Below are 22,241 nucleotides of genomic sequence, written 5' to 3'. Positions count from 1 at the left end.
AGACCTGAAATCAAATCCCACTTTTAAGCTGTGGCACCTTAGGGAAGGGTCTTAGACATCCTTTTATTTCTTTACTACTGCAACTTAAACTTCAGTTTCCATATCAACAAAAATGGGCAAAACATCCCTGCCTCCCAGGCTTTTAAGGATTGGGCAGGCAATGTTGCAAAAAAAAAAGTGCCCATAGTAAGTGCTTAATAAACACAGTGCCCAGGTGTCTCTTCTACCAATCTTTCCAGGAGAATCTCTTGAAATGCTCTCCCCACCCCAACCTTGGCTCTGTAAACTGGCAAATCTCCAATACCTCTGCAAGGAATTAATTTCTCATGTTGGTCTCCCCTCCCCAAGCAGGAGAGGTGCACCTGCCAGCAAACTGGAGAAGAACACAGTCTGGCTGGCTGGCAGCTCAGAGACCTCCCACTCACCCCCTGCACCCTTGCCCCTCTCTGCCCAAAGCTACCTGTTCTTTCTGAATCATGCCACTTAAAAGCCTCTGTGGGCACTTGCGAGGCACACCCCAGGCTTCTCAGGTGGGCGTTCACTATTAACAGCTAGCTCCTTCTCCAGTGCTAGCCACCCCAGCCCAGTCTCTCTTGCTACTGCTCCTTGGTAAGCCCTCTAACCTGGCCACAGTGGCTGCAGTGCACTCTTTGCCTAGGAACACCCTCCCCCACCTTCTCCACCAGCAAAGTCTTGCTCCCCTTTCAAGGCCCAACTCGGATGTCGGTCACCTCTCCCAGAGAGCTTTTCCAGACCCCTTCCCCTGCAAGACAGCCTCAGTGCTCTGCCTCGAGGCTAGCCAGGCACACTGCTCACGGGGGCAGCGGGATGGTGTCCATAGGTCGCAGCTGTTCTGCTCCCGCTCCTCTGGGTAGAGGGCAGACATGGCTGGTCTCCTGTTCTGCCCTGTCCAGGCTGCTGGACACTTGCCCAGTGCCTTCCAGGGTCCCCTGTGCATGTCCCCAGCCCCCATCTGGGCTCTGAGCCGTGGAGGTAACAGGTGTACCCCTCATCTGTCAAGAAGGTTTTGGCTCCACCTCACTTGGCTACGTGCAAAACTATAGTACAGATGGGGATGTTGAAAATATCCGTGACATATTCCAAGCTGGCCTACTTTGCTATCACGAGAGAGTCTGAGATTGTGACGGGCAAGGACAAGTGAGATGGGAGTTTGGGACCTGTTCCTGCCTCCTTCCTCCCTCAGTTCAGTTGTTAGACAGGAGAGGGATTTGCAGCCCCTCCCAGGAGGCCCCGCCCTGCTCTGGGGTTGTGTGGTTGGGGTGTTGGTGGGGAGGGTGGTCTGGAGTTGGGTGCAGAGGGCCGGGGGGAAGTGGCAGGGGAACCAAGGGCAGAGGCCTGGGTCCTCTCTTGGGGAGGCTTCCAGCCCCAGGAGGCAAGGCAGTGGAGGCCATTTCACTGGACTTGGGTGCTGAAGGCTTCACTTCAAGTTCTTACTTACCTGTGAAGCCTTGGGCAAGTTTCTTAACTTATCTGCGCTTTGGTTTCTCATTGGCAAAATGGACTACTCATAATCCTCACCTGGCCTCCTCAGCGGCTTGATTGCGGGACTGCTTTGAAGACCAGAAAGTTTCGAACCCAGCCTTACTGATCCGGTTCTCAGCCTTTTGCCTTGATTAGGCCGTGCCCTCACTTGGCAGCTTAAGTGGTCACCTGCTCCAGCTCTGCCTCCCAGCAGGCCTGGCAGGTCCTCCACCCTTAATCCTGGCTTAATGGCCTGTGAGTGGGGAGGCACCTGCAGTCATACAGTGCCAGTCGTATCATTCTTCCTGCACTGGCAGAGGCTCATGCTCAGAGCTAATTTCAGTTTCTCTTACTGATAGGCAACGCCTTGGGCATTCTGGCTGGTCTCCTTCACACATGAGGTGGTCATTATTTTAGTTTCTTCCTTTTCAGGCTAGACTCCCCGTCCTTCTCTATTTCTCAAGGTGGGCAGGATCCCTGTGGCATTTTTCTAACTCCGATGAAGCTGGTTTTCCCCTGCTTTCAGGTCCCTCGACCAACTTTGAATTCTGCAGGGTGTGTGTGTTGTGGGTGTAGGGGGATGCATTTCTTCTCTGTTTCCCCAGCTGACCCACAGCTAGAGAAGGAAGCAGCAAATTGAGAAAGATTGGTTGCTGTGGATCTGCAAATCAGGGCAAGAACAAAAATAGTGGCTCATATTTACAACACTTATTATGCATGCACCCTTTATCCAGCTATTCCACTTCTAGGAATTGTTTCCACATGTATGCTCACACTGTGTGAAATAAAGTAGTTAACTACCAGGATATCTCCTGCACTGGACACAGCCTAAATATCCATCAGTGGGGCACCTTTATATGTGCTGATGCGGAACAATCTCCAGGTCACATGGTTGAGTGTGTATCATTGCGTCCTGTGAGAGTAAGGGAACCCAAAGAAATGCTCAGGAACATGCTGGCTAGCTCTGAAAGGCCAAAGAACCTGGGAATCATATTTGCTTCTGATGCTAGACCTGGGTGGCTGGGGACAGAGGCAGTGGTAGGGAACTTGATTTTCCACTATATTCCGTTTTGTACCATTTGAATTTTGTATCATGTACAAATTAGACTTCCTATTCAAAAGGTAAGTCCAATTAATTTTTTTCCAATCCTTAATATCATGTATGTCACTGATTTGGGGCCCCAGTCATACACCAGTGGTTATTGCTGAGACGGCAAGGCAAGGCGTGGTATGAAGGCCTGGGTTCTATCTTGGGACGGAGCTCAGAGCTCAAAAAGCCCAGCCTGGAAGAGGTGGGGCTGCCACAGGAGAGTCCGGGAGAATCAGGACAGCGGAATGCTGAGAACCCACGTGGCATGGACCCTCTGCCAGGTAGAGAAGATAAGGGACCAGGAGGAGCAGAGCTCTACCCTGTGAGGAGGAGGCAGATGGGCACGAATGAAGCAAAGTGGGGGTTATGAAAGCCCAGGGGAGAGGAGATTCCAGGTGGAATGTGTGTGTGTGAGGAGGGTCGGGGGGAGCTTGGGAAGGCTTCATTGAGGAAATGGAATGTGAGCTGGGCCTGGAAGTGGAGTCATGTGTCAACAGGTGCAGAGGAAAGAAAGGACACCCTGTGTGGAGAACTACATGCAAAGGCATGTAGTGCAAAGGGAAGATACTGAGCGCATAGGTTGTGTGTGTGTGTGTGTGTGTGTGTGTGTGTGGTGCCAGATGATGCCAGAGACAGGGCTGGAAAGACTAGGCAGCAGGACATTGGAGGGCCTTTAAGGCCAGGCTAGGGAATTTACTGAGTAGGTCAGCTGTTCTTCACTGAGGAATGGATCCTCAGGGTAGTGCTTCTCAAACTCTCTAGAGGACCTTTAAAAAAACTTTTTAGTTCACTTTCCAATTGATTGTGAATCTGTATTTTTGTAAACTACAATAAAAATGATCATGTGCTTGGATGTTGTGGCAAGTAAAATCCCTGTAAAGGTTCATCAATACGTAATCTCTATTTCTGTACTCATCTTGTAAAATAGTGATCAGCACTGGTCCGTGGACCACACTTTGAGAAGTCCTGCCCTAGGGGTCCTTGAGGGGATTGCAGACATCAGGGAGGCCCACAGATTTCCTGTGGAGGCCCACAGAGTCCTGTGGATGGGCATGTATGTTCATTTGTCTAGGGAAAGGGTGCAAAGACTTTTGCCAGGACCTCAAACAGTTAAGGTTCCCTCCAGGATACAATGCCCTGCTGTAGGGAGCAGTCATTGAAGGTCTTTGAGTGTAAGAATCTAGTGGGGCTTTAGAGCAGCAGGGAGAGAAGAGGTGTCTGATTTGTCCTGGAACCCCTCCCTGCACCCAAACCAGCCAGGCCAGGGACTAACAATGAGAGGGGACTCGGGGGAGTGAGAGATTCCAGAGAGCAGGGGGCCCACTTAGGGAATGCTTAAAATAATCTGTGGGAAAGAAAACCAGAGGACTTTTGAAAGCTATGTTTGGAGCAAGAAGCTCAGAGAGGGGTGGGTGTGCCGCTGGGGCAGATGGCATGGTGTTAGCTGAAGATGGGAAGCTGAGTTCCTCAGCCCCCAATCATGCCATCCTGCGTCTGCTGCCTGCTTGAGAAGCAGGAACCTGAAAGGGAGCCTCTTTCTTGGGGTGGGAGCCAGGCAGAGGAGGAGGCTTCAGGAATGCTGTCTGGGTCCAGGAAACAGTATCCTGGTGTCCTGCAAGCATTTCTGAGTCTCAGAGCAGATGCCTAGTGCCCAGGGCATAGGGAAAGATCTGGACTCATGTGGGCACAAGCTTGCATTTCCAAAGAAGATAGACTTTGAAATCTGCAGATGGGTCAATTTAATGAGCTCCCTGGAAAATGCCTACTTCCAAAAATTGAGGTGAAATTCATATATCAAAGTGAGCAGCTCGGTGCCTTTTGGTGCATTCACCATGCTGTGCACCCACTGCCTTTACTAGTTCCAAAACATTTTCATCCCCCCAAAAGGAAACCTCATGCCTGCTAAGCAGTTGCTCCCCACTTTCCCTCCCCCAGGGAAATCTCTATGACTTACCCATTCTGAACATGTCACAAAAATGGAAGCATACAATATGTGACCTTTTGTCTGGCTTCTTTCACTTGGCATGTTTTCGAGGTTCACCCATGTTGGAGTATGTATTAGTACTTAGTTCCTTTTTATGGATATTTGCAAATTGTTTATCCATTAATCCACTGAAGGACACTGAGGCTATTGTGTTATATGGCAATTCTATGTTTAACTTTTTAAAGAACTGCCAAACTGTTTCCCATTGTTGCTGAACCATTTTATATTCCCACCAACAATGCATAAAGGTTCCATCTCCTTTCATTATTAAACAGGTGATTGTTACCAGGTGCTAGTATGGGTAAAACAGGTCAGGATGATACCTGCCCCATTTCCCTATAAGCTATAGGCTTATAAAGCTGGCAGGCAGTCCTGGGAAGGCTGCTGGCTAGAGTATCGGGGGAGGGTATCTTTCTCTTTTTCACCATAGCATATAGATCAGATGGTGAAATCTAGGGCCTCAAAGCCAAGCTGGGTGTGGTTCTGCAGGTGTTGGGCTTGTGGTCCACCTGGGCTGCAGTGGCTCACAATATGTCCTCTCAAGGATGCAGACTGCCTTTATCTTCCTCCTCCTCCTCGCTGCTCTGGTCCCCCTCTCCTGGGCCTTCCACACCCCCTCACTCTCTCCCTTCCACCTCTCCTTTCTCTAGTCTCCCCTCCTCTGCTTCTGTCCACCTCTCGTTTTCTCTTCATGCCACTTCCGTCTACCTTCCTCTCTGCTCCCCTTCCACCTTAACATTCCTGCTCTAGCCTTCTCTCCCCCACTCCCCCACCCCTCCCCAAGGCAGCAGTTCACTCACCAAAGCAATTTTGAGAGAAGGGAAGGAGGTGAGGACCTGCATGCATGTTCATAGACTATATCCATTAGCCCTTCTCCCCACTTAGGCCCAGGAACGTCATTCCAAAGTGAGGTGGGGTGCTGGGAAGCCTGTCCCTCACCTTTATTCCATCCTCCTTCCAGGAGAGGAGACCCACAGCATCTCTAACATCCAGCGAGTGTGGTGGCACACAGCTGGGGTCCAAGAGACCCAGTTCTGGTCATCTCTGTCCCTCAGTATCAAAGGTCAAGAAAGGAGAAAGGAGTTGCCAGGGTGCTTATGAGGTAGAGACGGGCCTTTGTGGTGATTTGAGGAAAGGACAGTAGAGGAGTCTGTGCCTCCACGTTCTCTCGGATGCTCCCTGTGCGCCAGCCAAGCTGCATTAGCAGGCAAAGCCCTAAACTGGGAAAGCAGGACAGGCTGTGTCCCGGTGGCTCTGAGTGTGTTCCCTGACCAGCCTCACTAGACTTAGCAGGGTGAATCCCCATGCTCTACTCACACAAGGAATCTGAGGCTTCCGGGTTGGGGCCCTGTTTTAAAAAGCCCTCTGGGTGGTTCTGATTCTCACTCCAGTTTAAGAACCACTGTCCTGCCCTGAGGGGAAGCCCTGGTGAATGAGGGGACTCTGTGCTCCCAGACCGATGGGAGACATATGACCCTTGCTTGCCATCTCATAGGGAAGACAGCCCTGTGCTCAGAAAATTCCCAGTCAGCGGGGCACATCTAGGCTTCTCCCTGCAAGTCCCTATACTTGGGTTCCTCCCTGCTGGAAGCACCAGGAAGAGCTGGTGACAGTCAGGACCCCAGAGAAACGTTCCTCCCACATTCTCTCTCCATTCTTCAGAAAGTGGGTTTGATGTGCTAATGAGACATCAATTATTGAACATCATTAGCATTCATTACAATAACAAGCAGCAGAGGGGGGAATCACAAGGAAGGAGGGAGGGTCTTTCGAAATGTACTGCCATTTATGGGATGGGAGGAGGAATGGGAGAGCCAGGAATGCAAGAGGAGACATTCAGGGGCTCTGGGAGGCTCAGCTGTGGTCAGAGGGATGCAGGTGTGTAGCAGAGGGGGACCCTCCTCCTTAGCTGCCCCACCCTGACCAGCTTCTGCCCCAGATGCCATGTCACTTCTCCTGGTAACCCGCTCTAGAACAGGGTCAGACCCCCGTCCCCTCACTGCCTTGGTGGTGTGTGGATGGTCCAAAGGGAGCTCCTGAAATGCCTTGGCTAGACAATAGCCCCACTGGCAGGGGACATTCTCGAGGATCTGGGGTGGCGCACTCCAGGGTGTCTGAAGCAGTTTGGCTGTCCTGGCCATAATTTCCATGTCCCTTTTTTCCCTGTGCCTCCCCCAAGAGGCTCCACTCTGTCCTCCTAGCCCCCAGACCCCATCTCCCTCTTCCTGCCCTCTTCTGGGCTGCACCTTAATGAAAGAGAGGTGAGGCTGAGAATTCTCACCTCTAGGGCTCCCCCATAACCTCCCGCCTGCAGGCTCCCAGGGACAGGCCAGGAGGCTGGGTGGAACGTTTGGGAAGGGTAAGGTGTGTGGTTAAGATCTGCTGTTCCAATCCTTCAAACATGCCAGCTGCCCCCCACCCCCAGCAGAAAGCCATGCCCAAGATGTAGGGAGGAGGGCCAGAGGGAAGTTACCTGTGGAGGAGTGAGAGTTGGGGAGGGATGGCACCTGAGGCATTTCAGGTAGGCAGCTGGCACAGTGGTTGTGCCTGGGCACCATGCCAGCTTACAGGAGCAATTCTCATCTCTAGGCTGGAGGAATAATACCTGTGTTGCTCTAACCCTGATCAGTGGAGATGGCTTCCCCAGCCTCCCCCCTGCTCCCGGAGACCCTGCTTTTGAGATCTGATGGGAGCGGGAGGAGGCTCCTATCTGCTCTCAGGGGGTGGGCAGAGGATCAGGTGGGCTCAGTGAGGCATGAAGGCGACAGACCATCCCTGGCTCAACTTGGGGCTTTAAGGGTCTTTATTCCCGTTCAGGAGCTGTATCCCTTCTCTTTGCTTTACTCCATGGGACCCAGCTGTCCTGGGTTTGATGGGTATTGACTAAGTAGTTGAGAGACAGGTCAAATGAGCTCACAGCTATGCAGATGATCAAGAATCTTAAGGCTTCGTCTTTAAAAAAATGGCTGCACAAATACAAAATATTATTTGAATCTGATTTAAGCACCCCACTATGGGGGGGGTGTCCCTCATGGTGCTGGAGGTTGCCATAGGTTGGGAAAAGATGGATGCATTGCCCTGTTAACACCTTTAAACTGTTACCAATCTTTGGGGGCTGATTCACAGAGTCTCTCCCCATCCAGGTCCCAGAGTGGCTTCCTGGCATCTTTCTGGCATCTAGTTTAACAGCAGAAAAATCTCTATGTAATGGAACAAGTATCTTTTCAACTGTCATCCAGGGGAATGCCCAGTTCCTTAATCTTGACATGACTGCAGGTCTTAACCGTCAGCCACATTCCTGAGCCCAGCTCTCTTGCAGCCACTATATGGTCATGACATGTGCCAGAGGTGGGTCCCTGCTTCTGGCAGCCCACAGGGTTAGGAGATGGTGGTGGTGACAGAAGAGAGGCTGGGAGCTGCGGAGTCAGGCAGAACTGAGTTTGAATTTAAGCTTGCTACTTTTAGATTGGGCAGGAGGCTAATCTTCTCTGAGACTCAACTCTGTCTCTGAAATGGTGCTGAAAACACCTTTTTCTGCAGGGTTGCTGGGTTAAATTCGAGAATATGGGTAAAGGCCCTGCTGATTCTCTTCTCTTTAGGTGGGTATGCAGTGGGGGATGGGAGAGAACTTGTGTCATGGAGGATACTGAGGGAGAGGCAAAGGGCACAGTCCTGTGCAGTTGTATGGGGGGCCTGAATGGAGGGATGGCAACGCAAATCCCCAGCCTCTGGACTCTGAGAGGCTTGGGATGCATCCATGCAGCAAAGGGGAAGCCACCCCTCCCCCCAACTCCTCCTCTACACAGGGCTTGCCACCTCCCATGCCCATCCTGGGCAGGCAGCCAGGCAGGGAGCTGGATGCGTGCCCACTGCACGCTCAGAGGCCAAAAGATGGGCACTGTCCAGTTGGCAGAGGAAGAGGCAGCTGGCTCAGGAGGGGAAAAGTCAGGGTGCTGACTGCTGGGGTCGTGTGCCCAGAGGTGTGTCCAACGCATGGCTTTTGGCTGCCCTCCTGAGCTGTCTGGCTGGATCCGGGAAGGGCCCCCTCCTCCTGCACTGGCCCTATCACCTAAATTACTGCAACTGGAGATTAATCTTTCAGGGGCATCTGAGTCTTGTCCCTAGCCAGGCATGTGGCTGGCTCAGGAGCAGGCCTGGGGGCGGGCAGAAAAGTGGGAGAGCCTAGATTAGGGCTGCAACTGGGTAGACCAGGAAGTGGGGAAACCGGTTTGTCATTCGGGCCACTTGGGGTGGGGTCTCCTCTCTTGCCTCTCTGCTTGCCTGCCACTCTGCCGACGGCCTATATGGAAGAGATGTACCGTGACCCTTTCTTGTCATCTTAACTGGTTTTGGGAATGCTGGGAGTAAATACAAGGGGCAGGGGACTCAGCTCACCTTCTCCTCCTCAAGAGATGCTTGGGAGAGAAGGGACGGGACAGAGAACCGGAGGGAGAGAGGAAGAAAGCAACCAGAACAGGAAGAGGGGTCGGAGTCGGTGCCAGCTGGAGTTGGAGAAGTTTGTGGAGCCATCAGGTAGGCCAAGGTGGGATTAAGGCGGGGGTGGGGCAGAGCCGGCTCTCTGCAGGTCGCGGGAAAGTGGCAGTGGAATAATAGCCAAGCGAGGTGTGAGAAGGGGCAGGAGCTGCAGCGCCTCCTTTAGGGTCTTACTTGACGGGATGAGCAGACTCCCTTCACTCCGAGCTCGGGCCCCTGCAGTTCTAGCAGACGCCTGCAGGAGGGGCCGCAGCCAGAGCTGGGGGCAAGAAGACAGCCCAGCAGGGGGCGCCTGGGGAGTGGGTGCCCCCAGCAGAGCGGCTACCAAGGAGGAGGAGGGAGGGGAAGAGGGGGTCGGGGCAGAAGCAGAGGAGCGTCCAGACTCCCCCTGCATAGGGCCGCTGTGGCCTTCGGAGGTCACCTTGGCTGAAGGGGGGCCCTCCAGTCCTGGCGCCTTTTCTCCCTGTCCGGTTCCTCCCCTACTGCTTCTCCATCCCAAGCCGCGCGGCGGCTTGGAGACCTAGAAGTCCCCCACCCTTCCCTGCAGGACCTACCCCTAAGGCCGGTCCCGGGCCTGAGGTATTTGTCTCTGCCGGGGCGCGAATGGCTGCGGGGAGAGAAGCAGGTGGAGTGGGGAGGGCAGAGTGAGCGCGCCCCGCTCCCCCGTCCCGGCCGCGCGCCGAGGGAATCTAGCCGAGCCGCTAGGGGATCGAAGCGCGGCGCCCCTTCCCTCCCCGCCCCCCGCCGCCCCCGGCGGCCCTTTGTACTTTCCGGCCACACGCGCGCTCCCGCGCCGCGCGCGCTCCCGCCAGCAGTGACACACCCGCGCCAGCGCGCGCGCGCTCACGGTCACACACACACACACACACACACACACACACACACTCGCTCTCGCACACTCGGTGACACGCCCGCGCGCGCGCGCGCTCTCACACGCCCGGCGGCCGGCGCCCTCCCAGCTGGTCCACCCCGGCGGGGTCCGCGCCCCCGGCCCGCCCGCCTGGCACCGCGCCCCGGGGCTGGGGCCGAACGACGAGCCCGCGAGGCGGCGAGAGGGCGAGCGCCAGGCAGGCCGGCCCGGGGCCCCCGCCCCCCGAGCCCCCGCCCGATGGGGAACGCTCCGTCCCAAGGCATGTCCCTGTCTCTCTCCTCCCTAATGTGCCTCCATGCTTAAGTGGAAGGTATTTCTGTTTTCTTTGTGTGTTTTCCCCTCGGCCGGGGGCGGGGGCGGCGGCCGGGCTGGGGAGGCGGCGGCCGGCGGGGCTAGGGATGCTCCGGGCGCAGGTGTGTGGGGGGCGGGGGACCGCGGCGCACCGGGCTAGGGAGGACGACCCGGGCGAAGGAGTGCTGGGACCAGAGCGGGTCAGGGCTCCGCAAAGCTGGGGACCGGGTGCGGAGGGCCTGGCGACGCCCGGGCGAGGGGCACCGGGGGTTACAATTTAAAAGGGTAAGGGTGGAGGGAGGAGGGGGTGAGAAGAGGAAGGGGGTGGATGGTGAGGAAAATGGGGGAGGGGAGCGGTCCATTAGAGGTAGAGTTAGAAGATGAAGGGGGAGGTGAAGGGGACGGAGAGGTGGGGGGCGCATCAAAGGCTCCCTTTTCCCCAGGTCCCAGAATGGGGTGCACCCGCTTGGTGGCAGGAGCTTTGCGCCACTCAGGAAGGAAGGGGATGAGGGCATTCTGGGGTTGACTGTGTTGCCAGGATACAAGCCTGTATCCTCGCTCCCCCTTCACCTCGAGGCCCGAGCCCTGGAGACCTCAGAACCTAGGCAGCAGTTGCAGAAACTGGGGACCGGCTCCCCGCTCCACTACAGAGGGAGGGGCCAAAAGAGGGAAGGGCTGGGGGAGGGGCTATTTGATCTTAAGCCCTCCCCTTGCAGAGGCCACAGGGCAGGGAGGGCGCCCTCAGCTGGGGAGAGCATTTAGGGTGAGAGAGAAGATAGGGACCGTTGGCGGCTGAGGGACAGAAGGCGGGGCTGGGAAGGGGACGCGCAATGGCCCCCCCTCCCCTCCCACGCACCCCTCTGCTACGTCAGAAACTCCCGGGCCAGCTCCAAGTCCTGTCGGTGGGGGCAGCAGGATGCTGGTGAAAGCAGAGGGGGCCGGCCGGGTGCCTCCGCAGCTCGGCTGGCAGGGCTGGCAGGGCCCGGTGGGGTGTGTGCGGCTGCTAGTGCGAGGCCCCAACAGCCCGACCCCTCCCCATGCAGCCCTGGCAGTGCCTCCGGCGCTTTGCCCTGGCCTGGTGGGAGAGGACAGCCGAGGGCAGCTCCCGATCTGCCAGGGAGGAGGCTGGACCAAGGGACCCCGGGTGCCGCGGGGAGCCAGGTGAGCAGGAACTAGGATTGTGCAAGGAGATCCCAGACTGTCTTTCCCTTCCCCCAAATACTGTGGAACCAGAAGGTCCTGCAGCCCCCAGCTTTAAGGGATGTGGGTTCCCTGAGTGGAGGATTCCTGGCTGAAGCCTTTCAGGAGACTGTTGGAGCTACTGTTGTTTTGGGTGAATGCGAAACAGATGAGGGCAGGGAGTGGGAGGCAGCTGACCAGACTTGTGGGTCTGAGTGTTCCTTGGCCTGGGGTTTGGATATTCTGGTCTGGGTGACCTTGGGCCAACTGCTCTGATGTCTGCCTCTGTGCCTCAGTTTCTCTCATTCCCTTCCCTGCCCCTCTTGCTGCTCTTAAAGAATCGGTGATGCATTTGATACTGTCACTGTGAAAATGTGAGGCTCTGCCATCACTGGTGGCAGCTGGGATGGTGGTGGTTTCTGGCATGGTTGTGCAGGTGTATGTTTGTGGGGGACAGTTTTGGCTTATGCATGAGGGTTTTTGCTTGTTCTGGTAGGTGTTGGGACCACTGTGGGCAAGTGTCAGGGCCCAGCATTTACACAGAGGGCTCCAGGCAAGCTGAGAGTTGTTGGGGTAGAGACTTAGCTGGTGGCCCAGTGTAGAAAAGGGATGGGGGTGAAGGCTATTGGCATAAGGGGAGGGGGCCCCAAGAATAAGATCCCTGCCTCCATCCAGACTGCCTGGCACCCAGGCACCATTGGCAGTGAGTGCAAAGGCTTTGCCCTGGCTTCCTGCCACCCAGCCTTAGGGACAAGAGTGTCTTTGTCCAGTGCCCCCTCCCTCTCACTCCCAGCCCCGCTTCTTCCGCCCTTACCATGATGGCCAGTTCTCAGTGATGAGCCTCAGGGCTGGGATGGAGATGCAGGTCCCCCATGTGCTCTGAGGATCTGGAAGAAGCAACTGTGGTCCTCAGGCAGTGCTGAGTGGAGAGGGGGCTGGGAATGAGCTATCAGGTCACCTGCCCCCATCCTAGACCTTCTGCTTGCCTCCTTGCCTAATGCGGGGGTCTGGGGTCTTCATGGCCTGATTCCTGCTGGGCTGCAGGTTTCTTAAAGAGGAGCAGGGTATCCCAGGGTGGGTGCTGGGACGTAGGGTCTCAGATGCTCTCTCTCCTTCTCTCTCTCTGGCCAAGGATCCACCCGGGAAAAATGGTTTAATTAGAACCATTGATTCCTTCTTTGGCTGCGGGCAAGGATCTCAACAGTGCCGTGCGGTCAGAGCTGGAGGATGGGGGTTGTATGGCTGCTGTCTGCCCAGTGTCAACATTAACTTTTGCTGACAAAACTCAAGCTTAGGAGGGAAGGGGCTGGGTCCTTTGAAGCACCAGGTCTGTTTTAGCCCTAGCTCCAGCTCAGGTTAGGTCTTGTGGAAAGAAGGGTTTGGGGGTTGAGGATTTCAAGTGAGTTAGCTGTGTTTTGAGGTTCGAGGGTCATCTTGAGTAGTGGGCCTGGGGCTTGGAAATGGAGGGGCAGCTGTGGTTGGGAGGGGTCCTGCGAAAGGGAGTCAGGAGCAATTGAAGGGGCCTGTGGGTGTGGGGCAGGCAGAGAGTTCAGGGGAAGGACCTAGGCTTTGTCATAAAAGCATCTCTTTCGAGGAATCCCAAGCACTCATCTCCTCCGAGCCCTGGCAAGGAGATCTGATTTCTTCCTTCATTTGTGTCCTCAAGGCTCAGAGAGGGACATAAACTATCCTCAGAGGCTCAGAGGGCCTGGGTCTGGCCTTTGAGTCTGGCTGCCTGACTCAGTGGCCCTGTCTAGGCACAGAGAGCTGAGGGTGAGGCTCCTGGCACCCTTGGATCTGGCCTTTGGGCTTGGTGGGATGTGGGGGACAGGTTGTGTCCTCCAAGCCCTGGCTGCCTGCCGTGGGAGGGCCGGTGCAGGTGCAAGCTTCAGTGAACCACTCAGATGCTCTTTGAAGAATCCCTTGTTGCCTTCCTAGGGCCCATTCGAGCAAAGATAATAAAAATCTGGCCGTCAGCGGGTTTGAGGGCTGCATTCGCTTCCCCTTCTTTCATTCCCAGTTCTGAAAAGCAGAGATGAAGGCTTTGGATTTGGCCAGGAAGCTGCGCTTGCCTGCCCTGAGGGAGGGAGGGAGGGAGCGAGTGAAGGACGCGGAGGGAGGCAGAGGAGGGAGGACTGATTTCCTGGCAGCTGGGGGTGGGGCTGGGGAGTAGGCAGAGGGGCAAGGGCATAGTCCCCAACCTCTGGCAGCCAGCCTTGGCCTCAGTGGGGCTCCTATGCCCGCTACCCAGCTTTGTTCTTCAGTTCCAGAGGCTGGGGGCCTTCCCCTCTCTACTCCACTGCTCCTACAGCCCCTCTATCTGCCCCAGTTTATTCTCTTGGTACCCTTTTTCTGGCCCTCAGTCTCTCCTTTTCTCTATCTACCCCTTTCCATATGTCCGTCTTCCTTTCTCCAGCATTAGTCCTGCTTTCTAGGACTGTCTGGAAGGTTGAGAAGCCAAGTTGGGGTTGGGGGGGGCAGCGGCAGCCTTGGAAGGGGCCCTCCTGGATTGACTATTATGGTCTGTCAGGTGCCAGAGTCATCAGAGTCCAGGCAGAAGGGGGCTGCTGAGCACTTAGAGATCTATGTGCGTGTGTGTGTGCATGTGTGTGTGTGTGAGAGGACGCCATCCTCCTCCCCTCAGCACAGTGGGCACCTTGCCCTGACATTGGGCTTCAGATGCTCCAGTTCTCCTGCTGCCTTCTACTGTTGCTTGATGCCGGAAACCAATGCCTCCAGCCCCCGGTCCCTCCACCCCTCTGGTTGCCCACTGTCCCAGACGTCACCGCTGTCCTTGTCCACTGTTCCCCTCACAGGCTCAGAGGTGGGAAGGAGGGTCTGAGGGGCATCTTGGCCCCATCTCCGTGCCCCTATAGGGCTGCCCGGAGCCTCATCCATCCTCTGTGCCCTTTGCCATCTCATAAGCCCACCCCACCCCCCGTAGGAAAGACAAGACTGTCTGGGAAGGAGCACTGGACCCAGTAAAGAAACTTCATTTTGATCCTTTCTCAATTCCCAGATGTCCGAGTGACCTTGAGCAAGTCCCTTCCCGGAGTGGGCCTCTTTCCTCACCTGTGAGATGAGGAGGTATGGGCTGGATCATCTTCAAGGTCTCTTCTGACATTCCTCCGATGCCTCTCTCTTCTGGGTGATTTGCATATGCTTTGCATATATTAATGGTGCCTGCTTGAAGGGGGAGGGTGCCACCCACAGGGACCAAAGTCCCACCCACCATTCCAACTCGCCTTGCCCATTGGCCCATGCCCTCACTGCTCAAATCTCCCAGGCTGGCGGAAGCTGAGGCCTGAGAGTTCCCTAGAGAAGGGAGTCTGGCCTCTGTGTGCCAGCCTAGCTGGAGGCAGGGTGGGGGAACAGCTCTAGTGGAGGGAGTCCCTTCCCTCATCAATCCTGCTCCAAAAGGTCTAAGCAGGAAAGCCAAGTGGTGCGTGGATTCACTCAAGTTGCCTGTGGCTACCATGAGGTGTGTGAAACCCAACTGTGGCTAGCTTGGGTCTCTTCCTCCTCCTTTCCTTGAGCCTGGGAACCCTCTGGATGCCAGGAACTTAGGTTTAAGAGTTCCTCCTCTGGCTCAGCTCCCACACACAACCCAAGGCAAGTCCTGCCGTCTTGTGCCCTTGCCAACTTTTGCTCAGGCCGCTGGGCTCTGTGTATGTGTGGGTTGGAACTTGGACCTGAGAGATGGTCCCTGAGCAAGAACTAGATCATTGCCCCTCTGGGCCCTGCCTGGTCACCACAGCTCCCTGCAGGGGTCACAGATCATCACAGAGGGAGAACCTGCTGCCCTCAGTTCCACCCCTACTTCTATCAGCCCAGCCTGATCTCATGGGTGCTGCCCCGAGGGCTTCCTCCCCTGCCACCTAGCATGTGCTCTATGTCTGGCCCAGGCCGATGCCCTGGATCCCAGCCCCCAGTCCTGCCTCAGTTGCTTTCATCCCCATAATGCCCATCACATGGAGCAAGACTGGGGTAAAGGTTAGCAGCCTGGGGATGATAAAGTGGGGCCACTGACTAATGGTGAGAATTTCTTAAGACAGGAGCAAAAATGCTGTCCACCACCAAGAAGGACTAGGCTAGAGTAAATGCAGCAAGAGGGATCAAGGTTAGATTTGTCTTAGGAAGGGACTGTCCAGATGCATTCCTGACCGTGGGATTATTGTCAAGATGAAACGAAATCATAGATGAAAATGTCCATCACAGTGCCTAACACATAATAAACACTCAATAAATGATGCAGGGGAGGCAACAGATGTCTCTGAATCCAGAGAAGACCCTCCCCTAACCCTGAGTGCTTGGATTCTGCAGGGGATGAGGAGTTAGAGGGACAGTTCTCAGAAGAGCTATTTCTCCCACACGCAGGCTGCTGCTCCCCCACCACATGCCTCATGCCCCATGCGTGCACCGGGACACCCTGCCCTCATCCGCCCTGCTGCAGGCAGGCAAACAAGGGTTTGAAGGCTGGGAAAGCTGCTCTTCTCCCCCTCCCCCTATCTTTGCACAGAACAGCTTGAGTGGAAACAGTTCTACACTGCAGTAGGAGGAATGGAGGTTAGATAAGAAGGAAACCTCCTGATGTATGAAGGGTGGCCACTCCAAGGGGGGGAGCTCTGGTGGTGCTTTTATATCTTTTTCAGCAATGATAGGAGTATATAAGCTCCAGAAGGCTAGTGTTGTACCCAGGGGCAGGGCACTGGTTGGCCTGACCTTCGAGATGATCTTTGGACCATCCTGAGAAGATCGATAGATCCAGTTTAACCTCTTCGGCTATGTGGTTGGCCAAGTGCAGGGGTACATTCTGAAGAGGGCTCCATAGCTGCCAGGGAAAAGAAGGGGACTGGAAAGTCAAGGGGGGAAGGAAGACTGATCTGAAAGAGGAGAGAACTGAAATGCTGTGTAAATAGCAAGCACTGAACTGGGGCCAGGTTGCCTGTCTCCCCTGCTGCTGTGTGACTTTGGGCAAGTTAGTTGCCCCCTCTGGTCTTCAAGGTCCTTGGTGTAAGAAGAGAGGATAGGATCAGAGAGTCTTTAAGTCCCTTCCAGATGTCATAGGTTCTACCTTCCTCCATTCCCCTGTGTGATCACCATAAGGCTGGGGTTGAGGTGGGGGGAGGGATGGGGAAGAATATTTCCCAACTCCATCTAAACCATTTAAATGGAGATTTGGCTCAAGAGAATTTTGGTATGCGTGCGCATGCACACACACACACACACCTACAGATGGTTCCTCTTGCTCCAAAGTCATACCTTGTCTAAGTCTGTCCTCCCAGCCTAGAGAATGGGTAAGGGAGTGACCAGAGGACTTAGCTACCCTCTGAATCACAAACTGTTTCCTCCCACCCCAGCAGAACTAGCTTTGCCCCACTCCATTCCAGCCAGGGACTATATCCAGTCTAGTGTTTTCTTCCACCGAGGCCCTTCCAGCTGGTGGCTCCTCTACCCCCACAACCTTTTCCTGGTTCCTGGGAGCTCCAGCCACCTAGTGCAGTTGCTTGCTTGTCCTAGTGTGGAGTAACATAAGACTGGGAAGGATCTTTACATGCCTGACTTCCTCACCTCTGCAAACATCCTCATCTGAGCACACTGGCTTCTTTTCCACCCCAACCAGAGAGTACGCCGGAAGCCCCAGACCTAGAGACCCCCACAGAGGGATCCTAGCTAGAGATGTTTGTGCAGAGCACAGGAGGTGGAAGGGGGTGTATGTTCTGCTGGCTCCCCCCACCCCCAGGGCATGTGATAATTGCAGACATAGCGGGGCATCTGTGGCGTCACCCCAGGCACCAGCATCTGCCTCATTGGGGAAGAATTAACGATCCCAGCTCACAGGCAAGGCATTCCACGGCTCAGTGAAGCTCTTGCAAACACATCCTGGCCTCTCTGCCTGCTCTCCTGGGCTGTGCCCTGACTACTCTGCCCCCAGGCAGTGGCCAGACTGGCTGGATGAGTCCCCATTCTTGTCCCAGTCACCTTTTATGTTGAAAGCTAAGGCTCCGAGAAAAAGTGAGGGCTGTGAGAACTGTCATTAATGCTCACTTTGCCAGCCCCCCAACTTTTAAGGCTCTTCCTAGCCTGGGTGCTCAGGGATTTCTGGATGTTAAAACAAGAAGGGGCTTTTGAGGGGATGCCTGGAGCCTCTTCCATGAAGCAGAAAAGGGGCCCCCTGGAAGGCCAGAAGTCACTTAAAGGTGAAGCTCAGGAAATCCTGGACCCGCTTCTCCTTAACCTGACAGCTCCCCTCCCACCCTTGGTCCTGGTCCACCTGCAGCCCAGGGTTAGAATAATCTGCCTGCCACTGCTAGGATGAGGCAGAAAGAGACTGAAATGAAACCTTTTTTTCTATTTATTACCCTTAAGAGATAGTTTATACTGGAGCATGGGATGGAAAGAGGCTAGATTTTAGGCAGAACTTCCCAGAAGGCACTGAATGGGAGCTAAAGAGTAGGGAAGATGGATGGGAGGCAGTTTAGCTGAGGGATCAAGAGCTCAGGTTAGACAGATCTCTGCTGGTATCCCAGCCCTGACGTTCACTTGCTGTGCGGTTTCTGGCAAGTCACTGAACCTCTCTGAAACTAATTTTCTTCATCTGTAAATTGGGACTGATAACAGTGATTTCCTCACAGGGTGGGTACCAGGATTAAATGAAGTAACTTAGGCAGAGTTCCTGGCCTGTTGTAAACCTTCAATAAATAGTAATTTGTCTTCATCATCCTCACTGTCCAAGGAAGGAGTGAATGGGGGGCTGCTCTCCTGGAGGAAGGGGCATACATGAGAACGCTTTAGTCTCTTCTAAAACCCAGATCCTCCCCTCTGCCTGTCTGGGGCCAGGCCCAGCTGCCATTTAAGGCTGGTGGTGACAAGTTTTCACTGCCCCCAACCCTGTGCCCTTCTGTCCTTCTGCCCCTTCCATGCCCCACTCTCAGTCCCTACTGCCCCATCCAGGAAGCCCTCAGGACCAGATACATCAGTGAGCATTCTTGATTTCTTCCTCCAGTCAATGTTCCAACATCTGGGTACAACAGCTGCTTCTCCCCAGGATGCCTGCGTCTTGGGTAATCGGAGGGAAAATTGGAACCATGAGATTGTCAGGGGCCACTGAGAGCGCTTGCAGCCAGACGTGATGTGCGTATGGATGGGTCTGAGCCAGCCAAGTAAGGACTGTGCCCAAGAGGGTGTCCAGGCTACAGTGGCTCCAGAGCAGGAAGGGTCTTACTGTGCATGCCCCAGGATGGAAGGCAGTGGGCAGGTATTGTGCCATAAGGGAGAGGGAGCCCATTTAGAAGGACTTCCCTGCAGGGCTAGAGCCAGGCAGCCATGATGGACAGCTGAGGGGCCCTGCCCTGGCAGTTTGGGGGTTGGATGGGTGCAAAGACAGGAGGGCAGGGGTGCCATGCACCCCCTCCCAACCCTTGCCACTGCCTCTGTCCCAGTGTGAGTGTGAGTGCTCTTGAGTGTGAAATGCCTCTGTGTCCTGTTACAGGCAGGGGAGGAGGGCCTTCCTCAGAGTTAGGGGGTGGATGGAGCAGCTCCCTGGGCTGGGAGAGGTTTGTCAGCAGAGCAATGATGGGAGGTCCCTCCAACTCTGAACCCACCAACCTTTCCGAATGGGGTGACCTTGACTGTGGGAGGCAGATAGACCCTCCAAGGTCTATCGTTTGGGATCTTGTGTGGGCACCCCACAAAGAGTCTGCCCCCTTTCTGGGAGGAGACTAAGGCCTGACTTGTTGGCTGTCTGTCCTGGGGATCTCATTCTGGGGACCCCATGTTTTCTGTGTCGTCCTGCTGTCTGTCCTCCTGTCTGTCTCCCACTGGTGTCTCTGCCCCCATAGCCCCTGCTCGTCCTCCAGCACACAATCTCTATACTGCCTGCCCCCCTGCCCCCAGTGACCCCAAAAGGGACACTTCCTAAGGCTCTGCCTAGCTCTGTCCATGCCGCACCCCCAAGGCCCCTGCCCCGGCCCATCCCACTTTGGGAGGCCCGCCCCAGCCCCTTCCTTTCTCCAAGTCCTCTCCTCCAGCTCTGGGCATTCATTCATTCACGACTTTCCTCCTTTCCTGTCCCTCACCCAGGGCTCCAGCGTGCAGCAGGAGGGAAGCCTCCAGGACTCTGTTCCCTCTGTTTAAAGTCTCCAGGTTAGTAAGCCAGGAGGGAGGCCTCCCCCTATGTCCCAATGCTCCTTAGCCAGGTGCCTCTCCCAGCTTAGATGGCCAGAAATGGGGGAGGGACTATCCCTTTTGCCAGGGGAGGGGGCAGCAGAGACCTGACTCTGGGGAGGGCGCCTTGCCTGGCAGAGAATGTGTCCATGTGTGCATGTGAGTTAGTGTGCGTGTGCATGTACGTGTGTGCGATGGCTGCAAAGCCTCCATGTAACTGGGCTGGGGAGGCGGGAGCAGGCTGGAGCCCTCTGCTGAGAGCACTCATGGTCTGGAGAGAGGGATCAGAGGCAAGGGGCCCTGCCCAAAGAAGCCCGTGTTCCAGGGATGGCCAGAGGGTGGGAGATGGGAGAAGACGGGACCACATCCAGCCTCACTACAACTTTGTGTGGTTGACAGACACTTGCAAACCTGTGCTCTCATTTCATTTATTCAGTCATTCATTCACTTGTTCAGTGAAGATTTATTGAACACTCCCGTGCCAGGTACTGCCTAACAGTGACCAAGACAGATGAGGTTTTTTCACTGCCACGTAGTGAGCAAACAGAGGTTAGGGGGTTGGCTGAGCCACCCCTGTGGGCCTGGGGCTGTGCTTGGCCAGCTGACTGGAGTACCGGCTGCCACCCCAGGGCTGTGACTCTGCCCACGATGGCCCATCCGCCCCTGCTCCCCCTGCTGGCAGCCACTCTGTACTTTAGTCTCTGTAGAGGGTCCCGTGGCTTGATGGTGTCCCTCCCATAGTGTGCCCCACCAAGCAAGCAGTGACCAAGGCCCTGGTGACCCTGGGGACTGTGGGCAGCACTTTTGGCGCAGCAGCTCCTTCAGAGGCCCTCAGGGAGCCCAGCCTGGGAGCCCCCGACCCCCACTCCGACTTGTGTGCCCTGCACCAGCAGCCTGGAGCACTGAACTTGATAGTCAGCCTGACCTGGGTTCAGATGCACTTTTAAGCTATTTCCTAGCTGTGTGGCCTTGGATAAGCCACATTCTGTCTCTGAGCCTCAGGGTTCTTGCCTGTAATACAAATGACAGTGTTGTTGAGGACAGAAAAAGCAGCAACTTGTCCAAAGCCGGATGGACCCTTGGCAGAGGCCACCTGATTGCTGGTTCCCTTCCTGTCCCCCCTGCCCTGGCCCGGCGTTGGGCAGGCTCTGCTCTAGGTACTGTCTGGATGCTGCCCCTGCCCATCCCCCATCAGGAGAGGGACTGCCAAGTCCCCATATTGGCTATTTGTAGGCTCCACGTCCTCCAGCCCATCTCCAGCTCCCCGAAGGATGTTTCAGCCCCAACCTGGGTGGGCAGCTGGGGGAGGCAGCCCTCCTTGCCACTGTGGCTGCCGCCTCCTGATGGCTTTTTAATAACTTTGCTCCGAGACAATCTGCAGAGCGCTCGTTTGTCTGCCTCTTAATTAAAATTACTGTTTTCCTAAAAGAGCAACAACGCTGTTCCCCTCCCTCCCCCATCCACGACTGCTGCCAGGAGAAGGCAGGAGTGACTTGAGACTATAGCCCTTCCCTTCCATCCCTGTCCTGGTCACACGGTACCCCCTCACCTCCACTTCCCCATACAAATATCAGAGAGGCTGAGGTTCAGTTGGAGGGCCAGGCTGGGGACAGGGAACCAGGGAGGGGTTACTGAATGCCCTCCTCTTTCACCCACCCTTTTCTGGAATGCTCCCAGAGGCGGGAGCTTCAATACCTCCTAAGACTTACTTTTTATACCTGTAAAGAGGGGGAGCAACCCCTGCCCTGCTTTACCAGCCAGAGGAAATAAGATGTGGGTGGGTTTTGGAAAAGTACTGTGAAGGATTGCAGAATGCCGGGGGTGCAGGTCAGGACAGAGGAGGCGTCCCTGGAGGTGAACACAGTGGGGTCAGCCTCTCACTCTTGACTCTGGTTTCAGTTAGAAAAGATCTCTGTCCCCTCTGTGGGCTCTGAGAGAGCAGGGGAGGGGAGGGCTGGCAAGGTGTACAGGGCTCGCTTAGTCGTTGCTGAATTTTGAAAAAAAAAGTCATATGGTAATAATGAAAATACTAAGGACCAATGTTATTGAATGTTTCCTCAATAATATATGAGCCATATGCTGGGCTAAGCTTTGTGCATGTGTTCGTTCATTTTATCCTCACAACCATCCCGTGAGCTCAATGCCGTTGTCTCTGTTTGATGGGGAAGTGACAGACTAGAAGGGTTAAGTGACATACCCAAGGTCACACAGCCTGCAGCCTCTTTTTGCTTTCCGCCTGAAGCCTTGCTTGGGTTTAGCCTCAATCCCTCGTGCTGTAGGTAGTGGCACACCTTTGCCTCCCTTTCTGCGCTCCCTCAAGCAGGGTTCTTCCGTGGTTCATGCCACTGAGAAGTGACTCTGAAGTTCATCTTCATTCCCTACCCCCAACACCATTCCTGGTTCCACCCCTGGGGAGGCTCAGGGGCAACCAGCCCTGGAGGGGGGGAGGGCAACTGGAGGTGAGTTACTGTTTTCACACCTTCCGTTCCAGCAGAGTTCCTCTCCACCTGGGGAAAAGACGGTGGGGACAGGAAACTGACTGTGGCTGTGACAGGACGTGCTGCTTGGCTGTGAGGCCAAGGGAGGTGGTCTTACATCCTAGCTCCACCAGTAAGGTCCCCCTGGGAACAGGCTCTGGAGGAGTGGGAGTGTTTGGGGAGGGGGAGTGGCCCACGCCAGGAAGG

General features: G+C 55.3%; 1 protein-coding gene and 1 long non-coding RNA gene across 22 annotated transcripts in view; one reads left to right on the top strand and one right to left on the bottom strand.

Moving 5' to 3' along the window:
• The first annotated feature begins 8,783 nt into the window (after positions 1 to 8,783).
• SRCIN1 (SRC kinase signaling inhibitor 1) overlaps positions 8,784 to 22,241 on the top strand; it is a 65,464-nt gene continuing 52,006 nt past the window's right edge. For 6 of the 21 annotated variants that reach the window (XM_017645514.3, XM_073235510.1, XM_017645513.3 and 3 more), the window contains exons 1-2: positions 8,785 to 9,089; positions 19,474 to 19,536. In XM_017645514.3, the coding sequence (XP_017501003.3) occupies positions 8,912 to 9,089; positions 19,474 to 19,536 (241 nt within the window). In that variant the 5' untranslated portion in view covers positions 8,785 to 8,911. Of the gene's footprint in view, positions 9,090 to 10,997; positions 11,374 to 14,410; positions 14,479 to 19,473; positions 19,537 to 22,241 lie in introns of those variants that run through there. The other 15 variants (XR_012130734.1, XR_012130735.1, XM_073235514.1 and 12 more) reach the window with 10 other exon arrangements.
• Positions 13,299 to 14,529, bottom strand: LOC108387292 (uncharacterized). The gene is made up of 2 exons (XR_001850778.2): positions 14,464 to 14,529; positions 13,299 to 13,413 (listed from the first exon to the last, which is right to left on the bottom strand). It is a non-coding gene; the product is annotated as an uncharacterized lncRNA (long non-coding RNA).

This window comes from Manis javanica, chromosome 4, assembly GCF_040802235.1.
Source record: "Manis javanica isolate MJ-LG chromosome 4, MJ_LKY, whole genome shotgun sequence".
NCBI classification, from domain to species: Eukaryota; Metazoa; Chordata; class Mammalia; order Pholidota; family Manidae; genus Manis; species Manis javanica.
This window is presented reverse-complemented; position numbering and strand designations above follow the sequence as displayed.